Source organism: Sporothrix brasiliensis (genome assembly GCF_000820605.1).
Source record: "Sporothrix brasiliensis 5110 chromosome Unknown Cont20, whole genome shotgun sequence".
Classification (NCBI taxonomy): domain Eukaryota; kingdom Fungi; phylum Ascomycota; class Sordariomycetes; order Ophiostomatales; family Ophiostomataceae; genus Sporothrix; species Sporothrix brasiliensis.
This window is the reverse complement of record NW_024467139.1, coordinates 2,092,542-2,111,981: the sequence shown is the minus strand read 5'-3', so window position 1 is coordinate 2,111,981 and position 19,440 is coordinate 2,092,542. Positions and strand designations below refer to the sequence as shown.

Sequence of the window (19,440 nt, the reverse complement as noted above, 5' to 3'; positions counted from 1 at the left end):
CTCCACTGCTCTCACCACCACGCCCATGATTGCCCCTGCCGCCGACTACGTCCGCTGTCGCGCCCATCTCGCGATCGTCACCGCCCAGCCCACCGATTAATCGATTGAGTGGCTGCCAGCACAACGCTCGAGAAGACGAAGAGGATTCTCGTTGGGGCCGTCTTTGGCTCTTGTGCCAACGCCCTTTTTTCTGTCTTCACGACCGTCCTTTTGTGACTTGATTTTTCGGGACGTCTTTTCCACACCGTGTCTCTTTTGTGCTTTGAGGTCGCCTTTGGTCTCCTGCAGTCCAGCCAACTCCCACTACAACGCGAATTTCGTCCACAGGCGGCGTTGACATCGAAAGGGTTCGAACACACCTTTTACAAACTATCATCAGTTTTTTTGGGCACCGTCGATCCAAATAAACAATCGAGCCTCCCTTGTCGGCTCACGCTTTCGACTGCTTTTGTTTTCTCCCATACGCATTTTGGTTCTTCTTTGGTCCACACGCCCATCACAGTATGTCATCGAAAGACCGCCGGAAGTCAGAGAAGTTGGACAAGAACGCCCCTGGCATCATCACCTTGACCGTGTCTCCCGACAAGCTGCGTGCTATCTTCCCCGACAGCCACGAAAGCACTGTCTCAGACACACACACACCCGCCCCCTCGACGCCTCTGCCCGCCAAGGACGAAGACAACGCCGAAAACGCCAAGCTTGCCGCTGCTGCCAAGGACGACAACGCGTCCGAGTCGACGCCTGCAACTCCCACCGGAGCTGCTGCCGATACACCCGTCTCGTCCTCGACCATGGGACCACCCAACGGAGCTGCGGCCGCTGCAGCCGACGAGGAGAGCAATAGCAATGCCGCCAGCAAAAAGAGGGGCAGCCTGAAGCGCACGGCCGCCGCTGCCGGTGTCGATGGCACTGCCAGCGCCGGACCGGCTAGCACCAACGGCGACACACCGCAGCCCGCTGCACGCGTCCGCAGCAAGCCAGGACCCAAGAAGAAGGCCAAACTGTATGTCACTCCCCCTCAGCCCTTTTGGTGTGTGTGTGAGTGTGTGTTTTGTTATGGACACTAACAGACCAGTGAGGACGGCGTTGAAATTCGCGCGTCTGCCGCTGGCGCACACAAGCTCGGCCCCAAGGCCAGCATGGGCGCCATCAATGCCGGCCTGCGCGCCCTCGACCGCTCCGGCAAGCCCTGCCGCAAATGGGCCAAGGGCAGCTTCCAGCTCAAGAGCTTTACCGGCGTGCATTGGAGCATCCCCCGCTGGCGTGCGCCGCCCAAGACGTCCGCCACCGACACCGACGGCGGCGACGAGTCGACCTCCGCCACGGCGTCGGCCGACGGCACGGGCAGCAACAAGGAGAACGGCAAGGACAGCAACAGCGACAAGAAGGACCAGAACGCGGGCGCCAAGACCAACGGCCATGTGCATGGAGTCACCAACGGCGATGCCACGGCTCCGCCCAGCGACGTCGACATGGCCAACACGAGCGCCGTACCGAGTCCGTCTGTCGAGCCGGCCACCGAGGCGGCAACACCCGTTGCCGCGGCAGCATAGAAGGAGACCCGTCGACTCTGTTTTCCTTTTCATGTCTCCTCTTTCCTTTCGGTCCTTCTAGCGGTTTTGTTATGGTAATGGTTGTATTTGTTTTTCTCACGGCGTGTACAATAGTGATGGCTGCGGTCTCTGTTTTTTTCTTCTACAGGTTGCTTTCTGGCGTTGGTCAATAGTCTATCAGGCCCGTGTCATTTTGTGCGTTTCTTTGTTCTTATCGATGTCTTCTTCGGTCAAAAGGGATTTATCAGGATGGGGAGTTGGGTATAGGGCGGCTATCAGGCTTGTGTTCCGCCAATTTAAGCAAATCATCTTCCAGTGCTTTGTCTGCATCTTTTGCTCTGCGTTTCTTTTCAGTGCTTGCTGGAGGTGGGTTCACCTGGAGCAGAAGAATGGAAAAGGAAGACCATATGTGCAGCGACCCCCCAGTATTGAAAAGTTTTTGTCTTCACCACACACAGTGTCCTCCAGCGTGCCATAGTTCACCATGTTCTTAAATGCTCTCTTACCTCAACTTCGAAACATCGAAACCTCATATGCAAGCAGCCCTACGTTGTAACAATATAAAAGGCACTTCCCATTGTTCCTTTCTCACCCGTACACACATCCTTGGCAGTATTTTCTTGCGTCTAGATTGCTCCTGGCTGCAATATGCTGTGGCCGTGTTCTCCCATCCTGCAAACAGATGGTCCAGTGACCACTCCTGCAAGGCCAGCCCAGGACTGGTGTAGCTCGAAAAGTCCAGCTGCTTGCAAGTGGTGGATGGACCCACTCTGATGTGGATGCTGGCACTTATTGATCTGGAGGTACATACTCAATTGTGGCTCCCCCCGCAAAACCACCAGCAAGCAGCCTCGCTCGCAAAGTACCCGCTAAACGACTGTCGATTAGCCCACTACCGAAGCAATCACCTCAACGATTCCGTCAGCGACAGCATGTCTCGCCTACGCTGCAGTCCAGGGCCTAGGTCGCATCATTCATATCTCTATTCTGTACGGAGTACAGGCGGTCCCTTCCAGCGTTCTGCCGTCATGTGCACTGCTCTACCTCGTGTGTCGGATCGGTCACGGCACAGCTCGTATCTTGAAAGTCCTCGAGCAGAAGCAGGAAATAAGATGCTTTCCTAAAACATGCCTTTTTTCTGCAAAGGCTCGCCCCTTCTTTTATTTTCGGACAACAATTGAAAAGCTGGTCGAGTATGCCCCGTTCGCTCTGGTCTCAGGTGTTTCGAACTGCCCTGTAAAGCATCCCGTGATTCGTCGCCCCGTGCTAGCTGCTCTTTGCTACAGCGCTTAGACGACCACTGCAGAACACCCTCCACGGCGAACTAGCACACGATTACGCACCATTCGTCCTTGCCAACCTCGACCGCGCCCGCCACCAGCTCTGTTAGCCCATCCCTCCTTCCCCCATCGCCAGTGTCCAAGCACAACGGCAGCACGACCCGCCATCGAAAGAGAACCGCACCTCTCTCCTCTCGTTTCCGAATACTTCCCCCCTAAAGCTTTCCTCGCCGTTCTGCCTGACGATCCCTCCACGACAGGCTGCTCTCTCCTCCCATCTTCGGCGCCCAACGCTGACTTCACTACGGCACACACGATTGGCAGCTCCCATCAACGCCAGTTCCCTTGCATTGCTTATCTCAACGCCTATCCTCGGAGCGGAGACCTCAACGGCGTCAATCTCAACACCACAGAGCATCCAAGAGTCAACGACACGTGCAGAGCAGACGACGACAACGGACAACGAACAAGCGGGTAAGGTGATTAGACGACCGGCCGACCGACCGACCGCCTAGACCCAGACAAGCCGGGTCGACACAGCACGAGAGCCGACGCACCGCTGCTCTCGGCATTTGCTGTCTCGGGCCTCATCTTTCGCCCTGCATCATCTCCTCTCTTTTCTCTCCGACGCCCTGTCACCCAGCGCTCTGGCCAGCCTTTCTCAGTTTCCACCGCGGCGTCCATTTTTCTAGCGTTTTCGGGACGCCACCTCCCTGTGTCGGCCATCATTTGATACGCCAGTTGATGATTGTCTTCTGCTCGGCTTCTTGCCGCTATCTATCGTTTCTACCTTGACTTGACATCAACCAGACCTTCGATACGCACACCGTCATCTCACGAGCCCAAACGACCGATTGCCGGCCTGCCTGACCTGAGACTAGATTCTACTTATTTCTCTGGCGTATTTTCATCCTCGCCTGTTGCACCTTACCTGTGCAGCTTGCGTCCCTCCCAAGCGACATTCCGTCGGTCGTCTGCGTCCCCCAATCCGACAATGTCAAACCCATACTCTTATCCCGACTCGGGCTTGCCCACCGGCCTGCCGGGCTTCTCGCCACGACGGCCCTCCTACGCCTCGGCTGCAGGTAGCCCCGGTGGCTACGGCCGCTCCGGCGCCACCTTCCAACAGCTACTCAACACCACCAATGCCGACGGCTCCGAGAGCAATGGCGCGAACTTCCACACGAGCATACGGCCACCTTATGGCAGCCACAGCAGCAGCAGCGCCAACCTGACCGGCAGCAACGACGACGACGCGGATCCCATGTGGTCCGGCCTGAACACGAACGTTCCCGACAGCGCCCTAATGCGTCTGCTCGGCTCGCGAGGCCAGCTGCCCTCGTTCTCGCGTGCGTTTGAGCCCTTCTTGCGAGGCCCCTCCTACACGGATGCCCCGGGCACGACGATCGTTCCCAACAACAACGCGGGCTTCTTCACGCCTTCCTACCTCCGCGAATCGGTGTACGTCCAGCGCCTCGAGGAGCAGTACAAAGCCAAGGTGCAGGCCGCACGCGAGAGCCAGCAGCTCCACGCACGCCAGCCAGCAGCGGCCCAACCAGGTGCAGGGGCATCCAGCAGTGGTGGCATGATGCTGGGAGCAGGCAACCTGGGTGGACTGCACGGCCGGCATAGCAGCTCGCTGTTGGGTGGCGGCGGCAGCGGCGGACTCGACGGCCTCAGCACCTATGCCAGCCTGACCAGCATCAGCATCAACAACGGCCCCGGCGGCCTCGGCAACGGCAAGATTGGTGGCCCCGGGTCGCACCGTGGTCTGGCATTCGATGTGGTCGAGAAAGGTCTGGGCGGCGGAAGCGGCAGCGGTATTGGCATTGGCGGCAGCAGTGGCAGCGGCGGCGGCGGCGGCGGCGGCGGCCTGGCGGACGACGAGGAGCCCATGGCACCCCTGCCGTCACGCTGGGACAAGGACGACAAGGCGTCGTCGCTGGACGTGTTGTCGGACGGCCTCGACGTCAAGTTCGCCGGGTCCCGGTCCGCAAGCGACCACAACCAGCACGCTCAAGAGGCCGGCTCCGTGCGCGCCGACCACTACATGCCGCCACAGTGCGGCATCTACTACTACGAGGTGACGATTCTCTCCAAGAAGCGGGAAGAGTCGACCATTGGCATCGGCTTCTCCGAAGCATCAGCCAAGCTGTCGCGTCCGCCTGGCTGGGAGCCCGGCTCGTGGGGCTATCACAGCGATGATGGCAACGTCTTCACTGACCATGGCTCCGGCAAGAAGTACGGCCCTTCGTTTGGCCCAGGTGATATTGTGGGCTGTGGCGTCAACTTTCGGACGGGCACCGCCTTCTTCACCAAGAACGGCGAAGATTTGGGTATGCTCCTTTTGTTTCGTTTGTCCTTTCTTATTTCTTTTTCTGTTTTAGCTCTGTCGCGCGGCTCCTTCCTTCTTCTCGACCCAACTAACCAACCGCTCCTTCCCAGGCGTTGCGTTCAAGGACATCAAAAGCTCCAGCCTAAAGCTCTTTCCCTCCGTTGGAATGAAGAAGCTGGGCGAGCACATTCGCGTCAATTTTGGGCAGGTGCCTTTCACTTTTGATATCGACGGTGTCATGAAGGTAGGAACCTATTTCCTTCTTTTCCCTTTTTGCGTGTTTTGTACCGTCTCGCACTTTTGTTTTGTTCTGCTTCGTCACCAGTTATGCGTCTTCGTTTTCCTGCTTTCACGACATCTCATGCAATCCACAAACTGTTCTCCCATTGTCTGTTACTTATTTATTTTTCGTTTGCGTCCTCCTGCATCCCATTATCGACCGAATGTCGGAACCTCTGATACCTTACCACATCCTACCTCCGTTCATATATGGTTGCTGCTTTACCCTCTACATTGTATTCCTTATCCCAACACTACCCTATGTCATTGTTTTTTGTATCTTTTATTTCGTTGTCGCCTCTCTCGTCGCCTTGCTGTTTCACATGGACCCCGAGGGCCAAGATAGCAGCGTCGATTTGGTTGGGGGCGGCGCTTTATGAAAAGTTGCACAGTCTTTCGCCGTGGCCCATGAACTCGAAGCAGAGGTTCCACTTTCAGACTGTTGTCGGTCTGCACAGGCTACCAGAATCCTAGTTGCGCGTGGCCGCGACGGTGCGAGCGACCAGGCCGCCAGTGCTTAGATGGCAGCACCGAAATCGGCAGCACCCAAGTCACAAGCGTCATTGAAACCCGTTTCGTACTGGATTTGTTGTTTTGTGCCTCATCAGTCAAGCTCGCCTACTAGTGTGAGCGATGTTTTAACTATGGGCGTTTGTGTTTGGCGTCGTCTGGTGCAAATTTTGGCCGTCTTGCTTTCTACGTTATCCTTGTTGGCTCGTCCGGTTACTAACGAGACTTGTATCACAGAAAGAGAAACAGGACATCAATCAGCAGATTCTGAAAACAAGGTACCTCCCGTCTTTTTCTCATCATGTCGGGCCCATTGCTTGGAAGCTAACGAACCGGAAAGCACCGATGATCTTGCAACTGCTACGAGCGAGACCGACCTTGTCCAGCAGCTGGTAAGTCTCCACTCGTACGTCTTGTCGACGTAAACAACAGGCACATGTTAACACGAAGTAGGTCCTGCAATTTTTGCAACAGGACGGCTATGTCGACACCGCCCGCGCCTTTGCGAAGGAAATCGAGGCCGAGAAAGAGGCCCTAAACATCGACTCGAAGCACCCCGTGCGGGGATACAACATTGCCGACGACGAGGATGCCAACAAGAGGCAGCGCATCCGCCGCGCTGTGCTCGAAGGCGACATTGACCGGGCGCTCGAGTTGACTAAGGCAGACTACCCGACCGTGCTGCACCAAAACGAGACTGTTCATTTCCACCTGAAGTGCCGCAAGTTCGTCGAAATGATCCGCAAAGAAGCCGAGCTGAACATTGTTGGCAGCGGCCATGGGTCCAGCAATGCCAATGGTAGCACAAATGGTGCCGACCCAAGCCAGGCCGGCGGCGATGCTGCGAGACAGGCCAACGGCCACAACCCGCAGATGGATGTCGACGACGTCATGATGGTCGAGGACAGCGGTACGGCGGAGAGCCAGCCAGCGGACCAGCCGGTGAGCCAGGCGCTGGTGCAAAACGCAGTCAGATACGGCCAGTATCTGCAGATTGAGTTTAACAGCGACATGCGGCCGAAGATTCAAAACGCACTGAACGAGATATTCTCTCTATTGGCATATCCGAACCCGCTCAAGCAGCCGGAAGTGGCGCATTTGCTGGACCAGCGAGGACGGGTGGCAGTTGCCGAAGAGCTCAACTCGGCCATTTTGTGTATGTTCCGTTCCCCTTGCCCTGATCCCTGTCTTTACCACGTTGAATGTAGAGGTTGATTCCGACACTAACTACGCCAACAGTATCCACCGGAAAGTCGTCGCGCTCGGCGCTGGAGAACCTGCACGCGCAAACCAATGTGCTCCTCGAAGACCTGCGGCAGAACGGCGGGCCGGGCTCGTTTGTGACGATACAGGGCGTGTTGGACGGCATCCCACAGCCCTATACGCCATAAGTGGCGCGGTCGTCGAAACACTCGGATCATAAAGCATCCGTCTTTGTGTTTGCTGCCTGTGTCCCCTGTTTTATTCTCTCATTTTTTTTCTTCTTTCCGGTGCCTCGCTCGCCAGCTCTTCTTCATATCCAGGTGTTTGTTTTGTCTCATTTTGTACTTATCCCTTCCATGGTCAACTCTCAGGCGTTTTATTTTTATTGTAGGCCTCTAGGTACGGGACTCATTGGATCTGAGAGTTTGTCTTCTGCAACTGTCTCTTCTCTTTTCCCTTGGTTTCGACGTCGTGTGTTGCACTGGGCGCATCAATCATACTTTACATTTCATTGTTCCTTATCTTCACTGTTATAGAACAAGGCGTTATGAGGCGTTTTGTTTCCATGTCCATTTCCATCTTCCGTCTCGCTCCTTTTTTCCCACGTTGCCGTCTGCCGGCTTACGTCTTTACACCTGTTACCAGCCGCCCTGGGGGCCTTTAATATGACCGACCGTAGAAGACAGAATGCAATCCACTTCGACGTACTTTGTCCATGTGCAACCATTTGTGTATTTCTATGGGTATCATAACAAGAGGGGAGGTGTTGTACAAAAGCAGCGCACTGCCACTCTCTTTCCACTGACTTTCCACCTGCTAGACCTGGATCCAGCTCGCGGATGTGTCGGCGGCTGGAGTCTTTTCGGCCGCTGTTTCCGACCCATCCACATCCTGCTTCGGCCAGTATCGTGCCACAATGCGGTCGCGGTGCTCGACCAGCCGCGGGTGCGCACGCACCATATCGGGCAGCACACGATTGTGCCACCTGAAGCGGGGCCGCCGTCCGCTTTGGTCGTTGTCATCGTCGTCCTCCAGCAACAGGTGCGTGTACGAAAACACGGCCGCATCAAACAGGGTCGGCTCGCGGCTGCCAAAAAAGTACCGGCCATCTGCCTCTTCGTTTGCGTCTTCCCCCGCCAACAGCGTCGACAACGCCGCCAATGCAGCCTCTGCATCGCGGTACAGCTGCGCCGTCGCCGACGCCGTCACGGCCTGTGCACCGCTGCTGCTGCCCCAAACCTCGGCGGCCGCGGCGGTGCGCAGCTGCCCGGCCAGAGCGCAGCGGATGAGCGGCGACGTCGAGGCGGCATGGGCGTAGAGGCGGGCAGCAATGGACTGCCCAGATGCTTTTTTTGGTGTGGATGGCGTGGATGACGTGGATGGCGCAGTCTCGTCGAGGTAGACGGCGTGCAGCCAAGCGCGGCGCAGGCTGGTATCGAGCAGGGCTTGGTAGGCGGCGGCCTTGGGGTTGTCACGCAGGGTCGAGGGGATTATAGTTGACGATGACGACGATGACTGTGACGCCTGGGCATTCTTCTTGACAAATGCCGGGAAGTCGTGGGCCGGAATGGGCCGTGGCGGCTGTGGTGTCGTTGTTGCCTTTGACTTCGGCTGGGACGGCGTCCTCCGTCGGGCGGGCTGCAAGAATGGCAGGGCGCCGGTGGGCGAGGCATGGTTGGACGAGGCAGCCAAACGCACAGGGATGTCGGCAAACCGCAGGAATGTCTTGAGTAACAGGTCAGCATCCTTTTGTTTTGTTCGTTTTCGTCGTCACGGTCTTCCATCGCGAAGAAGCTCAACTTACCTGCCACTTGAGACACGTTGGGTTGAAGCTCGCGCGGCCACGCGCGGCGTCGGCGGGTTCGATAAAGACGTAGAGGGTGGGAAGAAAGCTCAGGTTGCCGTCTGAATCGCCTGCGAGGTCGTTGTCGAGGCTGTCGAGGCCAGGGTCGTCGTCGCCGGGCAGAGCATTTGCTGGATATGTGATGAGGGGCACGAGATCGAAGAGGCGTTGGAGGGGCGCGGGGATTGGCGGGAAGAGGGAGGGCGGTGATGACGTCGAAGAGGAAGCCATCTTTTGCGTTTTCTGTGTCTTTGGTGTGCCGGCGGGCTGTTGTGGCGGCGCTGTTGCGGGCGACATTGAGAGGTGTTTGAGAGAGAGGCTGTTTCGATGAAGTCGTAGTTGAAGTAAAGTTTTTGGGGGCAAGACGACTCCACTATAAATTGGCCGTTTTGGTGGGGTTGCGTTCAGTGACGTTGAGCCATGTGAGGCGCTATTTCAGTGAACGTTAGGGCGCTTCTAGGCGGCGGTCAGCAGGCTGGCATTTCGTATGTTGATGCCACCAAGTATGCACATTCACGTCATGACAGGACGTTCTAATGAAACAAAAGTACGTTTGTATATTCATGGCAGTGAACGTAATTCCTATAAACAGACATCGCCCAGAAAGGAAAGCTGCCGGTACTGAGCATCATGGGTCGTAAAGCGCAGGCATAAAACACGGAGAAATATTGCAAAAGAGAGATGAGGCCGTCGAAACAACAAGCAGAAAGAGTCTCTGGCTCTTATGACGGCTCGGACAGTTTGTCGGTGGCTTCCTGGGAGTTAGAAACAACGTTTGGTTAGAAGATCTGCCTGTGGAACGGACGCAAAACTCACCTTCCAAGTGGAAAAGCACGTTGGAGCGGTAGTTCTTGAACATCTGGGCAACAAGCTCGACATCCATGTTCTGGATGTTAATGTCCTAGACGAGCCAAAGTTAGCTGTGCTCCCGTGGCATCTCTCGTGGCATCGTGCCGCTCGTCAGCGTCATGTCTGGAGAGCACACACCTGCAGTGCCTTGTTCATGACCATGACGGCCTCGTTGAGCTTCTCCTGCATATTTTGTTAGCTGGTCTTCGCCGTTGTGGGTTCCCTGCCCATATCCAGCCATTTCGATTGCCATCCGTCTCATCTCCCACCATCTTGTCTCTACATACCACATTCGTGATGATGCGCGACAGCAGCAAGTTCTGCTGGTGCTCGTGCGGGCTCTCCTGTGACGGGTCAGCCTGTATGTCGCCGAAGAAATCAACCATCTCATACTGGGGGCGTCCCGTAAATTTGGTCATACCATTTTGGTCTATCGAGAGGTCGGCGTTTGCGAAGCGATTGAGTAAGTAAACAAGAAGCCATTCGCACGCGGCGCGCGTCACTACGAATCGTAAAATGGCCGTTGGTGGGGCCGCTGCGTGCCAGAGTAAGTAGGCGGTGTGCCTCGGCAGAATATGACCGCCCGACCATACCCGCCAGAAATAAGATATGTTGGAGCTCTACAGGGAGTGCTTCTTTGCATCTCGACTTTCCACAGCCACAACTCGTCTCCAGCGACACCCTCACAATGGCCACCCAAACACCCGAACAGATCGCCGCACAGGCTGCGCACGTCGAGCTCATTGAGCAGCGTGACATCCACTCTATCCACAAGACGTTCCGCAACCCGTCGTGGAAGCCGAACCAGCGGCGCAACAAGAACGTCAAGACCATCCTGGGCGACGCGTCGCGGCGAGAAGCCTCAGCTCTGGCCACGCCGCAGGAGAACAACAGCGGTGCCAACACGCCCCGGGCGTCGAGAAACGCGGCGGCGGCTGCGGCGGCAGCGGCCGGGAAAGCGGACGATGACGGCGACGGCCTGTCCACGAGCGGCGCGTCGACGCCGGCCGGGCCGGCGACAGGCAGCAATGGAGGGGCCGGTCTGCCGCCCAACCTGGCCCAGGCCAACCGCAGTCTGTCAAAACTGGTGCTCGAAAAGAGCCTGCGGCTGCCGGGGGCCGCCGGTACTGGACATTCGGCGGGCGCCGCGGCCCTGTCCGCCGTGGGCGCGTCCGCCCCCAGCGTGACCTACACCAACATCGAGAGCGCGCCGAGCCTGGCGCCGCAGCGGCGGTACTGCGACATCACGGGCCTGTCGGCACCGTACACAGACCCCAAGACGCGGCTGCGCTACCACAACATGGAGGTCTTTGCGGCGATCCGGAACTTCCAGCAGGGTGTGGCCGAGCAGTACCTGGAGACGCGCGGTGCCCACACGGTGCTGAAGTAAGAGAAGGAGGAAACGGAGTTGGTTTTTCGGAAGAAGGGTTATTTGGGACAGCGGGCGTTACGCAGGCGTTGCGGATGTGTTTCCAGATGCATTTACGAATGGACATGGCCATCTTGTACATTATAGCTCAAGAAAAGACGACAATATACACAATGTACACAATATACACATCCAATGTATGACCCTCACAAATCGAGCCCCAGCTATGCACCCGTCGCCTCTCAGCGACGTGAGCGAGCGCGGTGCTCCGGCTTAATCGTGGTCAAGAAGAACGTCTAATCTCTGCCATCCAAGCAAGCACGAGGCTCGCTCGTCGACTGACCACCGAAAACGTAGGGGGATAGTAATCGGTTACCATAGCAGGACGCCAGGTCGTCGTGGCAGTGGGACAGATCGGTAGAGAGCTCCAGAAAGGGACAGACAGCCGCACTCAGCTTGAGCCGCCCCTTGAACGCCTACTTAGGCATCCTTCGTCAGACTCGCATCGCGTGACAGTCTTCAGTCGCGCATGGAATAAAATGCGTTGCGCACTAGGCAGATGCATTCCATGCAATTCAACTGTTCGTTCCGGCAGGGAAGAGGGGCTCTTGTTGCGTTGTTCAGCTGTTGCTCTTGTGCTTCCACGATCGTCGTTGTTGAGAGGAAAAGGAGAGAGGAGAGAGGAGAGGTCAAAATTTTCGACAGCAACGGAAGAGTGGAGGCAGTCATTACAGTCTACTGAAGCCTACTGAAGCCTACTGAAGCCTACTGAAGCCTACTGAAGCCTACTGGACAGGCGCACCCGGCGCGCGGACCTTCCTTGCTGGATCTACTCACCGCCTTGGCCTGGTCTACCCTTCCGCACCTGCCCCAACAGAACAAGCATAACTGGTCCCCACCACCAAATCCGCCACTGGCGAGGGGCATGTGACAGCGCCAAAAGGGAAGGCTCCAGGCACTCCTGCTGGGAAGCAGCAACCTGTAATTAGAGTCCACCGAAGTTCACTGCGGGCAACCACCATCCACCCCGCCTTCCCCTGTTCGGAGTTTCAACCCATGCGAGGTCCCGTCTCACCAAACGACCAGTCGTTCAGCATAGCCGCCACCAGTTGCCTTTCTGCGCTATCCAACTGTCCAACTCGCATTTTCGTTTCTGCCTCTGACATTGCGCATTGCGACAACCACCGACATCTTCCAGCCTCCGTCGTCTCGATCGATCCGTGTCTCTCTCCGGTGGCCTTGTCGCTCGACTGCCCGCTCCCCTCGCCCCCTTTTCGTTTCGCCTTGCCTTTGCATCGACAACCTACTTCACCGCCACAGTCGACGTCTGCCACCCGTCGCCATCATGAAGCTCTACTACATTGGTGTACGTCAAGCCAGGCAAGAGTCGGAGGGGAACACACGTCTTTTGTGCCCTGCAACGACGCTGACAACCCACAGATCATCCGCAATGAAGGCGGCCAGAACAAGTCTGTTGAGCTCGTCGCCGAAAAGGACCTCAGCGAGTACTCCCGCTTCACCCGCTCCAGCATCGGCGAGTTCATGACGCTCTTCTCCAAGACCGTCGCCGAGCGCACAAAGCCTGGCCAGCGCCAGGACGTCGAGGAGCAGGCCTACACCTTCCACGCCTACGGCCGCAGCGAGGGCATCTGCGGCATCATCATTTCGGACCAAGCCTACCCTCCGTGAGATTGCACTCTTCCCCCTTCCCCCTTTCCCCCTCGTTGCTTCTGCACTCTGTATTAACGCCCCGTCAGCCTGGTCGCCCATCAGCTGCTCGGCAAGGTCGTCGACGAGTTCCTCGCCGCCAGCCCGCGCTCTGCCTGGGCCACCGGCGAGCATCCCTCCGTCTCCTTCCCCGAGCTCAAGGAGTACATTGTCAAGTACCAGGACCCCCAGCAGGCCGACAGCATCATGAAGATCCAGCAGCAGCTCGACGAGACCAAGATCGTCCTGCACAAGACCATTGAGAGCGTCCTCCAGCGCGGCGAGAAGATTGACGACCTCGTCGCCAAGTCCGACGGCCTCAGCGCCCAGTCGAAGATGTTCTACACGCAAGCAAAGAAGCAGAACTCGTGCTGTGTGGTGATGTAAATGGGTGCCGGGGGCCGAGACGGCCGGGCTAGACGATGACATGCATGCGAGGTTGGTCTGTTTGGGTCGTCTATTATAATTACGTCTGTTTTGTTTTCCTTCATTGTTGGGATACCATCATAATATGGTACGGCGTTTTTTCTTCTTTGTTTTTATTTGTAGTTAATTTTCATCGCATTATAACTCTTGATATCGGTTTCTAAATGATTTGATATATGACATTGACTGTGAAGTACGAAACATAATTTAGGTAATTGGACAAATCAAGTAAACGCTTCACCGTTAATTGTGTGCCTTTTTTGGGGGAAATAGAGTTTAGCTGGCAACCTTGTCTCGGACAAGTAACTTTTTGTTTTATTTTTCTTCAATCATGTTCATGCTTTCTCAAATCACGAGTCGTTTGTATCGGCTGGACCCTGTGCATCTCTCCTTGTCATGCTTTAAGACGTCAGTTCCAGCCGACAGGGTAAACAGGAATGGTGAAACAAGTCGGCGAAAGTGTGTTAGAGAGACTTGGGTGTTTCACTAGGCAAATTATCATAGTAGGGTCATTTCTATATTTGCATTTATATTTCCCTTTATATTGAGTGTCCTGTTTGTCGAGGTCCAACTCGTGGTATCGCACATAGAGTAGTGAAAAATAAGGAAAAGAAAATACGGAACCAGACTTGTGGTCCAAGTTACGAAAAAAAAGTGTGCAATGAAAAGAAGACTGTCCCAGACAAAATAAAAATAGAGTGCCAGCCCAAGAAAAGTAATAAGTACTAGACAATAGAAATGAAAAGGGGACTCTGCCCAGCCGGGGGAAGGTAAAAATCTCGTCGATCAAGACGGAGGAAAAAAGAAAATAAGAAAAGGGCTTGCCCTGAGCATAGCACCAGCTCCCAGGGACAAGAACGAAGTGAAAGGAACATAGGATGAACGAATGATATGGCACGGAGGACTACACTGCCTCGAGGATGACGCGCTCGCTCTTGCGGTTCTGCGCCAGCTGATACGCCTGCATGTTGCTGTTGCTGTTCGCGCTGGCGTTGTTTCTCGGCGACAGGTACCGCAACTGCTGTTGCTGCTGCTGCTGCTGCTGAGAAGAAGATGCCGACGACATCGCCCAACCACGACTACCGTTGCTGTCGTTCTCGCCGACGTACTTGTAGTTGTTGACAGTTGTATTATCGAGCGACGTCGGCGCAACAACCAGGGTCGGTGTCGACATTTTCGTCTCCTGCAGTCGCTCGTTGCGGCCCAAACGGAGCGTGGCCGACCGTGACGGCGACGAGGACGAAGACATCGGCGTGGTCGAAGTCGTCGTGGTCTGGGCTGCGGGCACTGCCAGGTTATTTGTCTTGAGTGGCCTCAGAAGCTGCCGCTGCTGCCGCGACACGCTAATCTGGCGCGCAATGGAAATCTCCACGGCCGACTTGAGCGTCGGGTCCGGCTCTTCCACATCGAGCTCCAGCGACGTCGTCGACGCCGGTGAGCCCGACGTCCGGCTGCGCAAAAGCTTGCTCGTTGCACTGCCAGCACTGCCCGCACTGCTACTGGACACTGAGCCTGTCGATGACGGCGGTGAGATCATCTGCCACTGCGGCTCCTCGATCACCGGTTTGAACGGCTGCAAAGTCTGCTCCACAGGGTAGTCCATTTCTGTGGGAGAGTCCAGAATCAGCCTCGACTGCGTCGGGTCGAAGTGGACCACCGATACAGGTGCAGGTGCTGGCGCTGGTACAGACGTCGGCATAACTTGTGTCTTGGCCGGTGGTCCGCGACGGTTCAGCATGCTTGATGGGTTGCTGTGACCATTGATATCGCTGCGGAGGGGACTCTTGTTGTATCGTTGAGATGCCGATACCAACAAAGGTTGTGCTGTCTTCTGTGATGTGGACACGGCCACGCCCGGCGGCTGCTGGAAATGAAAACCAGCTCGTGTGGGTGAGCGCGTGGTCGCGGAGGTAGTGTTGGACCGAAGTCGCGGCGACAGCAGCGGGCTATTGACGTTAGTCGTATTGGTCAAGGCCGGTCCGGAGGTGCTATTGTTGTCAGTGTTGTGTGGTCGGCCAGGAAAGAGCGAAAACGCAGGCGACCGCGTGACGTGCGGCGACGTGGCCCGGCGCTGCAGGCCAGGGCTGGGCAAGCCGTTGATGGCCATTGTGGCGTCGGCTGCGGCCGCCGCCGCAAAGTCCCGCTCAAAGTCTTCCTGGCGGATGCGGTCGTTGATGTTCTTGAGCTTGTCCAGCGTGGCCTGGCGCCGCGCAAGCAGCGACGATGCAGGCTGCCAGGACGGACCACAGCCGAGAAGGTTGCCAAACATCACGCTGTATCGCTCCAAACGGGCCTCGGGAATTTCCACATCGAGGTATGGGCTTGCACCCAGCATTGGTGGCGGCATCAGGTAGTTGCTGTCACCGGCAGGAGGATATCCACTTGCGGCAGTGAGATTGGCCATCGTGTTGTTCCCTAGACCCATAGGCATCCGATTGGAGACGACGGGTGCTTTCCGGAAAGCAGGCTCCGATGCCTTCGACCGTAAGAATGGACGTTTACCGCGGCCCTCCTTGTTGCCTGGGGCTGCTGTAGCTGTGGCGGCCGGTACTCCAAACGACGCGGGGTCAGGCGAGGAGCCGTTGCTCGCTTGGATGTTTGTGATGGTGGCAGGCTCAGGGACGATCTGGACAATAATTGGCTGGTGCTTTTTGCTGCCGCTGCGAGTACCTGGCCGCTCTGTTGCCACGGATGCCGACAAGGCATTTGTGGATGTTGGAACGGCCGAGGTCATGACAAGCGACGACGCGTCGCTAGCTTCGAGCGACTGGGATGAAGCTGTCGAAGTCAGAGTGGACTTGACTGGGTCGTGATGCCGTTTGCTGCTAAAAATGCCAAACAGCTTTCGTCGCGTCGTCTTGGAGCGTTGAATGGGCATAGTGTCACCGTTACCGCTTGTGGAAGAAGACTCTGAGGCGGCAGCGAGGCTCTCGTATGTCTGTGCCATTTCTCTCGGCTGCCACGAGGCATATGTAGCCGGATCTGTCCTTTGAAGGCGGTCTGCCTGTGCACGCTGCGGGGGCCGGAAGGACGTAATAGGCTCCGCTGGCGAAGCGTTGACCGGGCTTCCGAGAGCCATGCCGATCTGGATCTCACCCGACATCAGCGATTCGGGCGAAGCACGGCGAGTCGGCCATGCACCTGGCGGGTCAAGGCCACCGAGCTCGGCCACTGTGGTAGGCTGTTGGCGGTTGGGAATGTGGAAGGCGCCGCTGCGTGCTGCTGGAGGCCGCGTCCCCAGGTAGAGATCGTCGCGGGAAATCCGCCTGTCAAAGGCAGCTGCCGACTTCTTTGACTGGGATCCGAGGAACATGTCGTCCCGCGATATGCGCCGGTTGAAGTCAGCAGGTCTGCCGGGTGGTGCGAGCGAGCCTGAAAAGGCAGGAGGGCCAGGCCGATTCAGGGCATTGCCGCCTGTTTTGTTTGGCCGCGAAGTCATATTAGCTGCAGCAGTGTTGGCCGAAGAAGAAGGCGTTTTGGGAGGCGGAGGCAGCGGCAGTGGCCGGTTCACGTATGGGCATTCTCGTTTGCCGTCGATACCAGGCGATGGCGGTCTCGAGCCAGGCGATACCTTGTCAGTTGGGACTGGCTTATCGTTCCTTCTGAAAGTGGCAGTATTCACGTTATTTTCGTTCTTGTCTTCAACGAGTCCCAAGACGGTCGACGTCTGCAGCGTTGGCTTGGAGACAAAGCCGGGCTCGATGGACGAGGTGTTGGAAAACGAACTGGTGCCGGTGTTGGACGAGGAGGGAGAGGAAGAAGACGAGGGAAAGGAGGACGTTGAATTGAGAGACGTCGAAGCAGAGGTAGAAACAGAAGCAGAAACAGAAACGGACGTGTCGTTTCTGGCACTGGCCATGGGGATAACAATGGCAGGCACATTCGAGGGGACCACCATGGTCGAGAGCAGAGACACCGGCGCGTTTGGGCCGTGCGTCTTACCCTGGCTTGTCGCATGGTTCGTGGAGGCCGATGAGGCGTTTACAGAAGCGTCTGCAGTGTCGTTCCCATTCTTACTGACACCATGTTGGTGGTGGCCACCCCCTCTGAGGGATCTGGAACGACTCAGGATGGAGAGCATCCTGCGTAATGTCCTGGGCGGAGGACAGGGATCCTTTCGAGTGTTGGCAGTGTGGATGCAGCGATGTTGCAGCGAGCCCTGAAGCGGGTTGAGCGGGTTCGATGGCAGGCTAGATGTCGCAGACGTCTGCGGCCAGGTGCAGCAGCGCTGGCGATTTTCGTGCTGGCTGGACAGGGTATGCCACAGGGGTTTGGCCTTGGTGTGCTCTTTCGTTGGTTTCACAACGCAAAAACGGGAGGGGAGAAAGTACAACAATAGAATGAGAGACAGCTGTTTCTTCGCAAGAAGCGAGATGGAGAACGAGAGAATGAAAACAACAGCGGAAATGGACGCAGAAAAATAGGGTCTGTGTGTATTACGGAGCGCTGACTGTTAGAACAGGGGGTAGAAACTATGAAAAGTGAGTAGAACGAGGCGTAAACAAGTAAAGGTAGTAAGAAGTAGAAGTGGATGAAGCAATAAAAGTCGGTGAAAGAGTGAATTCTCGGTGGAGAGATGACAAAAATGAAAAAGAGAAGACTCTCAGACGTTCAGACCGAACGAGGAAGAAAGGGCAAAAGCCGTTGGTTATATGCCTTCACATGAGACTTCTTTATCTTTTGCCTCTTCCATTCCATTTTGCCATCTCGCACTGCTTCATAAAACGCACTTTTGGACTTGGACGGGACGCAGCCAGACCAGAGAGTGCTCTGCAGAGCGACAATCCACGGACGTGTGAAGGGACACTCGCAAAGAGCCGGGGAGGGGGGAATGGTGACAGATCCAGGCCCATCGCCAGGCACTGCCGAGACTGTGGCAAAGAGGATGGTCATGAAGATGGGCGAGGATGGCCAAAGATGGTCAAAGAGGGTCAGGAATGATGGGGGATGACATCGACAAAAGATGAACCGCATTCATCCAGTTGGCTGGTCGGATACGACGTACGGGGGACGCCGGACAAGCGAGCTGTCCGCAGCGGTGTCGTGTGACGACGCCTTGCACCACATCGTAAAATAGCGAGGCAATGGCTTGTTTTCCTGCGAAAACAAACAGCTCTTCAATAGTCCCTACTTGACTTCTCGCTATCAATGTTTGAGATGGATGGGACGGTTATTTTCAGAAGGGTTGATCGTCGTCATGGGTCATGGGCGTTTGGGGTATGGGTGAATGCTGGGGGAGGTGCTGTCTGGCACCATGGTTGCATGGTTGACATGTTGACGTTTAGAGAGGAAATGTGCAAAGAGGTGAAGGATGGCAAGATGCGATTTTGCGATTTCTTGTGGGAACCGTGGTTTGAGGGATGCGTGCTCCGTCTTTGCGAGCCAATCGTAAACGGCAGCCACGGAGGATCCGCAGGGGTATGGGCGGGAGGAGCGATGGAAGATGAGAAAGGGGAGGGGAGAATTGAACAAGAGAAGGTGCGACCCTACGCCCGCGGACGCCACTTGGCATTGGAAGCGTATGTTTCAGATTGTTCCATGATCATAGGAAAAGACAGGGAAGGGGCGATGGGAAGGAACTGCAATTGCACATTGGCGAAGTCATACCGCACAGCCGCTTTTCAAATGGGCTGCACCGGACGTATAGCATGCAGATTCCGTAGCCCGCGCCGCTCTTCCGCTGCTTCCAGGCTATCGGCCGACGTGAAGAAAAAGGCTGTCGTGAGTGCATGAAAGGAAATACCGAAATCCGACAGACAGAGCGACTATTTGTGTTTGACTGAATTTTGGCATTTTGTTCGTGGTGTGGCTGTTCCTTCCTGTTTGGGTAGTCATCTATATCGTGCTTTCCTTATGAGGACTACCGTACTTCGCTTATACGCTCCTTCCCTCATGCTCAACCTCACAACTAACCGTGCGTCGAAGTGTGCATCGTACCTTCTTGCGATAGACCTATCCGTAACTTCTGTTTATGTAGCAGTTCTTCTACCAAAGAGCTGCATCTTGAAAAAGGGGCAACGCCCAATCCAGATTCCCCAACTTGAGATAGTTGTTTACACGAAAAGCTGCCTCACACTCGACTTGTT

At 56.2% G+C, this 19,440-nt stretch overlaps 6 protein-coding genes across 6 annotated transcripts; 4 read left to right on the top strand and 2 right to left on the bottom strand.

Annotated features, from left to right (window-relative positions):
* Positions 1-503: 503 nt before the first annotated feature.
* On the top strand, positions 504-1,553 carry SPBR_07555 (uncharacterized protein; the record flags this gene model as incomplete). Its single annotated transcript, XM_040765809.1, has 2 exons — positions 504-1,003; positions 1,076-1,553. The coding sequence occupies 2 exons, from the start codon at positions 504-506 to the stop codon at positions 1,551-1,553; spliced, it is 978 nt and encodes a 325-aa protein (XP_040616559.1).
* A 2,274-nt stretch (positions 1,554-3,827) lies between these two features.
* On the top strand, positions 3,828-7,348 carry SPBR_06455 (ran-binding protein; the record flags this gene model as incomplete). The annotated part of the gene is made up of 4 exons (XM_040764711.1): positions 3,828-5,169; positions 5,279-5,412; positions 6,411-7,113; positions 7,197-7,348. 4 exons carry the CDS (start codon positions 3,828-3,830, stop codon positions 7,346-7,348), a joined length of 2,331 nt encoding a protein of 776 aa, XP_040616558.1.
* A 628-nt stretch (positions 7,349-7,976) lies between these two features.
* On the bottom strand, positions 7,977-10,271 carry SPBR_06727 (mitochondrial outer membrane protein; the record flags this gene model as incomplete). Its single annotated transcript, XM_040764983.1, has 5 exons — positions 7,977-8,885; positions 8,965-9,134; positions 9,820-9,904; positions 9,991-10,035; positions 10,140-10,271. The coding sequence occupies 5 exons, from the start codon at positions 10,269-10,271 to the stop codon at positions 7,977-7,979; spliced, it is 1,341 nt and encodes a 446-aa protein (XP_040616557.1).
* Positions 10,272-10,540: 269 nt separating this feature from the next.
* Positions 10,541-11,242, top strand: SPBR_07835 (INO80 complex subunit C; the record flags this gene model as incomplete). The annotated part of the gene is made up of 1 exon (XM_040766089.1): positions 10,541-11,242. The coding sequence occupies one exon, from the start codon at positions 10,541-10,543 to the stop codon at positions 11,240-11,242; it is 702 nt and encodes a 233-aa protein (XP_040616556.1).
* Positions 11,243-12,566: 1,324 nt separating this feature from the next.
* On the top strand, positions 12,567-13,315 carry SPBR_07793 (uncharacterized protein; the record flags this gene model as incomplete). Its single annotated transcript, XM_040766047.1, has 3 exons — positions 12,567-12,587; positions 12,662-12,906; positions 12,979-13,315. The coding sequence occupies 3 exons, from the start codon at positions 12,567-12,569 to the stop codon at positions 13,313-13,315; spliced, it is 603 nt and encodes a 200-aa protein (XP_040616555.1).
* Positions 13,316-14,258: 943 nt separating this feature from the next.
* Positions 14,259-17,252, bottom strand: SPBR_06542 (uncharacterized protein; the record flags this gene model as incomplete). Its single annotated transcript, XM_040764798.1, has 2 exons — positions 14,259-17,079; positions 17,191-17,252. The coding sequence occupies 2 exons, from the start codon at positions 17,250-17,252 to the stop codon at positions 14,259-14,261; spliced, it is 2,883 nt and encodes a 960-aa protein (XP_040616554.1).
* Between the last annotated feature and the right edge of the window lie 2,188 nt (positions 17,253-19,440).